The 8,646-nt window shown below is 40.0% G+C and overlaps 1 protein-coding gene across 2 annotated transcripts in view; it reads right to left on the reverse strand.

Annotated features, from left to right (window-relative positions):
• DNAH6 (dynein axonemal heavy chain 6) overlaps nucleotides 1–8,331 on the reverse strand; it is a 285,139-nt gene extending 276,808 nt beyond the window's left edge. For both annotated transcript variants that reach the window (XR_005718342.1, XM_040224335.1), the window contains exons 1-2: nucleotides 8,215–8,331; nucleotides 6,188–6,420 (exon numbers count right to left, since the gene is read on the reverse strand). Coding sequence is in view for 1 of the 2 variants with exons in the window: in XM_040224335.1 (XP_040080269.1) it covers nucleotides 6,188–6,412 (225 nt within the window). In the remaining variant the exon portion in view is untranslated. The remainder of the gene's footprint in view (nucleotides 1–6,187; nucleotides 6,421–8,214) is intronic.
• Between the last annotated feature and the right edge of the window lie 315 nt (nucleotides 8,332–8,646).

The following is an 8,646-nucleotide window of genomic DNA, read 5'->3' on the forward strand; positions in this document are numbered from 1 at the left end:
ATACCAACATTTGGAAATATAAGAACCAGAGAAATAGGTTAGCTACCATGGTGGGGATGCAATCAACAAAACTAGACTGTGGGACTATATAGAAAAATAACCAAATTTTATCAATAAAACTTTTTTCCCAGGAAAAAATAAAAAAGTTGATGGAGAACTTATAAATCAAGAGATTTAAGAGAAATATCAACCAGTTAGAAGAAAAATATCAACCAGTTAGCACATAGATCTTATTTTGATCTAAATTTTAACAAGGACTTTGCAAACAAAATTATTATAAGACAATCAGGGAAATGTGAATTTTTTTAACAGTTTAAATTATTGTAACAGCTTTCCTGAGATATAATAGACATACATTAAGCTGTACTTTGGAGAAGGAAATGGCAACCCACTCCAGTATTCATGCCTGAAGAGTTCCATGGACAGAGGATCCTGGCAGGTTACAACCCATGGGGTTGCAAAAAGTTGGACACAACTGAGCAAGTAACACACAAACACACACACAAGCTGTACATATTTAAAGTGTCCAAACTGATGTGTTGACATAATTTGAAAGTCATATTTTATATATATATATATATATATATTTATTTATTTATCTTCTAGTTTCTTTATAAGATGTTTTTGGCCAACCCAATTATATATATGAAACAGAACTCAAACATGAGCCTTCTCAAGTTCCTTTACAACACTCCTCCCTAGGCAAATACTGATCTGTTTTGCATCATTATACATTAATTTGCATTTTCCCAGACTTTTATGTAAATGCAATAAAATAGTATGTATTTTTTGCCCAACCATCTTTCAGCATAATTAATTATGCTGAGATTCCTCTATGTTGTTTCATCCATAATTCATTTATTTTTTAGGCTAAGTAGGAAACACCACAATTTATTCATTTATCTCTTGATGGACATTGTGGTTGTTTCCACTTTGGGGCTTCTAAAAACAAAATGCTGGAGGGGGATCAAGATGGTGGAGTAGAAGGGCATGGAGCTCACCTCCCCAAAAACACATCAAAAATCCAGCTACAGGTGGAATGAGTCTCACAGAAAACCAGCTGGAAGCTTGCAGAAGATCTACACAACCAAAGCTGCAAGAAAGATCTCCAGGTAAAGGGGTAGAAAGAGGAGGGGGTGGGAATGGCATGCTGGACAGAACTGGCACCCCTGGGAGGGATCCATAAAGGAGAGAAGTTCCATGAGGTCAGACCCTCACCCTGGGAAACCCCCTGGCCTGCCGGGAGGTCCACTAGGACAGATAGAGGGCTTGGAGAAGGCTAATTTGAATTGGGAGGAATGTGGGTGTGCTGACTTACTGTCAGGGCAGACAGAGACCACTGCTAGTCACTGCTGCCATACCACACTCCCCAATTCCAAGTACACACCATACCAGGCTCACCAAGGCAAAGTGCCAAGTCTTGGACAGACACACCTTGGGAGAGGACTCCATCTACATGCAGAGAGGTAGCCTGGAAGGCCTAGCATGTGATCCTGATCAAACCTTGGATCCCTTGCCTGCACACACAGGGCGGGGCAGGTCTGGCCCTTTTGGACTTTGTCAGCGTGCACACTAAGTGGTGCCACAGAAACACACAGCAGCTAGGCTCTGAGTCCTTGGTAGACATGCCAGAGGCAGGAATATACAGGTTTTGCTTATTTCTGGCAGCAGAACTCTGGCCCTGCCCACTCTACACTGCGGTTTGGAGCTGGATCTGGGGAGGACAGTTCTGGGACAGGTCAGCAAACAGGCAGCACAGGTCCCAGGTGGCAGCAAAACCACTTAGATTCCTGCAGCCACCAGCACCCTGGCCCCAGCTCCAGCCCACTTCATACCAACAGTAGATGTGGGACAAACACTCAAAGAGGCATGATTATGGGCTGCTTCTGGGTGGAACCATGGCTGCCTGCATGTGCCATCCACAGGTTCACTGTGACCATATGGGCCTCACTTGCTTTAACAGTCACCTCCTGTGGGGCAGGGCATCCACTTGTTGATGAAAAATTAATCAGTTGGTTAATGAAGAAATGGAAAGTTTTATTCAAGACATATTTGAGGATTATAACACAGACAGAGAACCTCAGAAAGCTCTGAGAATTCTTCTACTGTTAGAATTCAAGGCACAGTTATATAAATGTTTTTGAGACAGAGATGTACATTAGATGTATATCAAATGACATATTGGCAGTTTACATGATCCAGATCCAAGTATTGCCACGGTGGGTCATGTGACCATGTATGAGATCAAGAAGGAATGTTATCATCCAAGGAGCTGTCTTGTTGATTCTGGGAGATGTTGCTTTTTATGGTTGAACAGGTATTCCTGCCTCTGAGAGAGGTCTAGTTGATGCACATTGCAGATACACAAAGCAATGTGCAAGGAGAGAGAAGGACAAAGAGCAGAGAATTTTTTATGTTCCAAGTCTTCTTGTCTTGCCATAAAATACAAATTTCATTTCATATACTCAAGGGCAATGGATCCTGATTAAACCCAACCTTCAGGGTTTCTACTCCCATAACTAAAGAACAGACCCCCTCTCCAACAGGGCAGTGACAGCCATGGAGGAAAAAAGAGACCTCACCCAACATCCAGCACTAGCTCTGGAGACCACAATGTCTACCATCACAGCTACTATCAAGGGATAACAACAAACAAACTCAGGATAGATGTGGCTGGCATTCAGACCAAGCCAGCCACTACACAGAAATACAGTCTACATAGGGACACTCCTTCAAACACCAACTAGATAACTGCTTCTCCTAAATTCACAGAGACAGAGAAAGTTTAAGTGAAACGAAAAAGCGGAGGACCCATTCTCAGTTAAAAGAACAAGAGAAATTTCATGAAAGAACAAATAATGAAATAGACTTCACCACACTATTAGACCCCAAGTTCGAAAAGAAGATAATAAAAATGCTGAAGGAATTGAGAAAGACGACTGATGGAAATGCAGATCATTGTAACAAGGAACTAGAAAGTATAAAGAACAACCAATCAAAATTAGACAGCTCAATTGGTGAGATAAAAACCAATCTAGAAGCAATAAATAGCAGACTAAATAACAAAGAAGAGTGAAAAAGTGATCTGGAAGACAGAATAATGGGAATCACCCAATCAGAATGGCAGACAGAAAGAAAAATGAAGGGAAAAAAAGCAACACATAAGATATATGGAGTAATATAAAGCATGCCAACCTATGCATAATCTGTTTGCATAGACTGTCTATGCATATCAGTCTATTTGTCTATCTTGACACCAATAGTATAATGTCTTCGTTATTGTAGTTTTATAGTAAGTATGAAATCAAGAGTGTTAGATTTTGAAAATGTTCTTTTTCAATGTTGTTTAGCTTGTTGTAAGTCCTTTGCATTTCTCTATGAATGTTAGAATCAGCTTGTCAATTTCTACCAAAAAAGAAATATTACATGGACTGTGATTGGAATTATGCTGAATTTATAGGTCAATTGGGGAGAATTGACATCTTAAAAATATTTCTTCTAAACCACACAGCATCATTCTTCATTTATTTAGATCTTTAATCTCTCTGTTATATTTTGTAGTAGTCATGTACAGATGTGAGCGTTGCACCATAAAGAAGGCTGAGCACCGAAGAATTGATGCTTTTGAACTGTGGTGCTGGAGAAGACTCTTGAGAGTCCCTTGAATCAATCCTAAAGGAAATCAACCCTGAAAGTGGACAAGGATAATACCAAGAAAAGAAAACTGCAAGCCAATACTCTTGACAAACATAGATGCAGAAATCAATAAAATAGCAAACAGAATTCAGCAATACCTTAAAAGGGGCATACACCATGATCAAGTGGAATTTGTTCCAGGGAAGAAATGAATTTTGGGGTTCCAAAATTGGGGACTGGCATCTCTGAAGTTTTGTCCATTCAGTCTGGCAGGTGATAAAGCCTGGGATTCAATCGGATGACATCTCTAGGATTCATTCAGGTGACATCACCCAATCTAAAGGAGCCTGCGGTTTGTCTTAACCAGGTTCCAGATATTATTTTCTTTACAGTAACTATCATTAGATGACATTGCTCAGTTTATTCACTTAGGATCATTAGAATGCCAACTGGAATCTTGTCTGCCTTGTTCATTGCTGTTTCCCCAGAGCATGACTCAGAGACTGGATGATAGCAGGTATCGAGTAAATATTCAACATGTAGGAATTTATCACACTGATAACAAATGGAGCTTACTTTAATCATCAAAGGTTCATTATACACTTTTGACAAATGAAGTAAATCCATCAGAGAGAAATAAGTGTAAAAGTAGATGGGAAAGTCACATTAAAAGTCATACAAAGTTCATGGGGAAAAAATAGTAGGGAGGCCCAGATACTCCCCACTACACATGTACAGGCACACTGCTCTCTGGAGAAGGGAGCGGCCACAGGCAGTACCCTACCCACCTTGCAAATGGAAGTTCAAGGACAAGAGCATCTGTTACTTCGTATTTTTTGTTAATCTAAATTGCAATTGGTTGTATAGCTTTCTTTGTATTTAAGCTGTTGATTTTCTTCTTAAATATTTGAATTAATTCCTTCAGTTCAATTCAATCGCTCAGCCGTGTCTGACTCATTGCTATCCCATGGACCGCAGCACGCCAAGCTTCCCTGTCCACCACCAACTCCTGGAGCTTGCTCAAATTCATGTCCATAGAGTCAATGATATCATCCAACCATCTCACCCTCTGTTGTCCGCTTCTCCTGCCTTCAGTCTTTCCCAGCATCAGGGTCTTTTAAAATGAGTCAGTTCTTCACATCAGGTGGTCAAAGTAGTGGAGTTTCAGCTTCAGCATCAGTCCTTCCAATGAATATTCAGGACTGATTTCCTTTAGGATTGACTGGTTTGATCTCCTTGCTGTTTAAGGGACTCTCAAGAGTTTTCTGCAACACCACAGTTCAAAAGCATCAATTCTTCAGTCCTCAGCTTTCTTTATAGTCCAACTCTCACATCTATACATGACCACTGGAAAAATCATAGCTTTGACTAGACGGACCTTTGTTGGCAAAGTAATGTCTCTGCTTTTTAATATGCTGTCTAGGTTGGTTATAGGTTTTCTTCCAAAGAGCAAGCATCTTTTAATTTCATGGCTGTAGTCACCATCTGCAGTGATTTTTTTCCTAGGTTAATCTTTTTTCACATAAAGTGACATTAAAATAAAAGTAATTAAATCAGCACTATGGATCTTCAAGAATGTCTACCTCCTGCATGAATTCGTACTTAAATTTGAGAAGCAATGGAATAAGGGTTAATGTCCATATATATATATATATATATATGTAATTCAATATGTTAAACATATACATTTATATGCATATGTTTTTTAAAACCTCAAAAGCTGATAGGAAAAAAGCAAACAACTTAATTTTAAAGTGAAAAATGGTTATGAACAGAATCCATGAAATAAGTAAGATGCATTCCACAATGAATGAAAATACACTCAATGTCCACCACATATATACTGCCTCCCACTCTTCTTTTACACTGTTCCTTCTCTCAATTCTCCAGTCTCTGACTCTCTTTTCTATGGTAACTGTCATTAACAGCAATCGGATATTTATCCTTTCTCCATGCTCAAACAATTTTACATAAATTTTACATAATGTTTTATATAAAATACATGTTTTTACATAGTTTGTTAACTTTATTAATAAGATGCAAACCACAACAACAATGTGATGTAATTTTCACCTATCAGTCTAGCAAAAATAAGAGAAGTGCTAGCCTAAGTTCTGACAAAGATGTGGATTCTTAAAATTATTTTTCAGACATGCACAAAATTTTTCAGGACACTCGGCATTTGCTTGAAAATAATAAAATTATACAATTATACATATTACTCTTACTGAAGTTTCTAGTATGAAATGGTCCCCAAGTACCTAAAATAGTCTTACAACCTACATGGTTAAGTATCCTTATTGCACATAATGCTAGAGAGGATTTATGTGCTAGAGAACTTTTTCATCCCAGCATCCCATCACCTCAAACAGTTTTTTTAGAACTCAACATTTTTAAATAATTATGTTTACATGCTCTTAAACAAGTCCTAACTTCCAAGTTTTCATTCCTTCTTTGTTAATTAAGAGTCTAGAAATTATCGCCATTCCCCCAAAGCAACTCTGCAACTTCTGTAGCTAAAAGTGGCTAACATGCTGGTTTTCAACCTTACCAAAGGCTCCAGTTTTATAGGCTGCTGTCGTTTTCTCGTCCTCTCCTGAGCTTTTGTAGTGTGTTCAAATGTCAGGAATTGTGTATCACCTTGATTTTCCGTGGGTGTTACAAAACTCAGTCTTCCCTTTGCTCTTATACTATTCAGTCTTGTAAGCAAGGGGTTTTCTGACAGCTCTCCAATACTTATCAGGTCCAACTCATTCTCTGAGAGATGAAAAGCCATCTTCCTTCCTGGAGAGGTCAGGGTCAAGAAAAGAAAAATGAAAAGTAAAGTGGAAGAATTGGGGAAGTAGGGTTAAGCAGAGGTATTTTAAGAACCAAGCAGAGCTGCATTTGCTTATCCCCAAAGAAAACCTATCAAAGTTACCCCATTCTTCCCAAACTAAGGACTTGAATTAGAGTAATGAAAACTATGCCTGGCCTTCTAGAAGACCCACAACTTGGGTGGGACCCAGGAATTTGCATTTCTAATAACTTTTTAGGTGATGGTGTTGCTGCCTCTGATTTGGGGACCACATAGCTGCATGCATGCTAAGTTGCTTCAGTCATGTCCAACTCTTTGCAACCCTATGGACTGTAGCCCTCCAGGCTCCTCTGTCTATGGGATTCTCCAGGCAAGAATCCTGGAGTGAGTTCCCATGTCCTCCTCCAGTGGATCTTCCCGACCCAAGGATCGAACCCATACAGCTCTCCTGCATTAGCTGGCAGGTTCTTTACCACTAGTGCCAGCTGGGAAGCCCACTAGTCCAGATTTGGAAGGATGAACAGAAATGAAATCATAGTGAGATCCTTTCTCACACTTGAGTGTGCAAAATATTTCTGAGGGTGGCAGTGGTGTTCAAAAGAAAGGTAATTCTAACACAGGCAATCTGAGATATCTAGCCTAGATACTTATAGATAAACCAAATAAAGGGGAAAAAAAAGAGTTGATGGCTAAATCATAAAATAGTGCTTTGGGGGATTTTATGAGGATGAGAATCACTTGAGAAGCTTGTGAAAAAGCAGATTCTAATTCATAAACTTTGAGTAGCAAAGCCCCAGAATACTAGAACTATCAGCCTTTTGTAACGGTCTTGTACTTTCACCAACACTCACACTCCAGTCCCGTCACATGGATGGAAATACTTTTCTTAAAAACAGTATTATCACACACAAGGTCTTAAACCAGGTGTCAGCAGGTCCAGGTTTTAGTCTAGATCAGCACTGGCCAATCAAAATACAATGCAAATCTCCTACGTAATTTAAAAATTTTAAGTAACCATATTTAAAAACAAAAAGGAACATAAAAAGAATTTTTTTACCTTTTTATTTTGTATTAGGGTATAGCCAGTTAACAAACAATGTTGTGATAGTTTCAGGTGGACAGTGAAAGGACTCAGCCATACATATACACGTATTCATTCTTACCCAAACTCCTCTCCCATCCAGGCTGCCATGTAACATTGAGCAGAGTTCCCTGTGTTATACAGTAGGTCCTTGGTTGTTATCCATGGTAAATATAGCAGTGTGTCCATGTCTTCATCCCAACTTCTCCCTCACTACCCCTTTCCCCCGTGCTTCCCCCTGGCAAACATAGAGTTCCTTCTCTAAGTCTGTGAGTTAAAAATAAATTAATTTTAATAATGTTTTTATTTAACATAACTAAAATATTATCATTTCAACATATAATCAGTATAAAATTTGTTAATGTGATAGTTTTATTTTTTGTTACTACATCGTGGAATTATTTCACCTTCAGGACACATTTTAATTCAGAAGAGGCGCACCCCCCTCCCCGTGTGGCTAGTGGCTACCATATTGAAACAGGTCCAGATCTGACCACTCAGTGAGAGATCTTGAACAAGTCTCTTGGTATCTCTGTTCCTCAGTTTCCAGCCCTGTAAACTGGTAGGTAGGTAGTAGGTATCACTAAAATGCGACTTTCTCTGCCTCTCTGAGCCTTTCCTTCTATACTGCAAAGGTCATGCTGAGTCTGTTGCCTAGAAGTCGTAGTTCAGCCCCACAGCTCGATTCCTCAGGACTCACCAAGTCAGACTAGAGAAGCAGCCGCCTCAGAGGGTCTCCTGAGACAGAGCAAAGGCAGATCTGGGAGTAGAAAGTTGTCTCTTAAGCCTAGACTGTTTCCCGTTGCCTAGCAGCCACCGGACCTCCACTGATGCTTACTGCGCCTGTGCGCGATCTGTCGCCACTGGCAACCCCTCAGCCAACTGCTGCTCAGATTCTGAGTCCAGGACTGTGCTGGGCAGTCGAGCTAATGACTGTCTCGGAATGTTTTCTTCGTCGCTGTTTGGTGGAGAGCCAGCACTAGACCTGCCGGCTCTTGAGGGCTAGGCTGGAAGGCGGTGCAAACGAAGAAGTTGGTAACGTCTGTTTGTTCCTTCGCTTGTCAGCGGCTCCCGCTCACGACCCCTCCCTCCTCCAGTAGTGTTTTCTGTGGCTCTTCAAGAGGCTTGAGAC

Source organism: Oryx dammah, unplaced genomic scaffold (genome assembly GCF_014754425.2).
Source record: "Oryx dammah isolate SB20612 unplaced genomic scaffold, SCBI_Odam_1.1 HiC_scaffold_25, whole genome shotgun sequence".
Lineage (NCBI taxonomy): Eukaryota > Metazoa > Chordata > Mammalia > Artiodactyla > Bovidae > Oryx > Oryx dammah.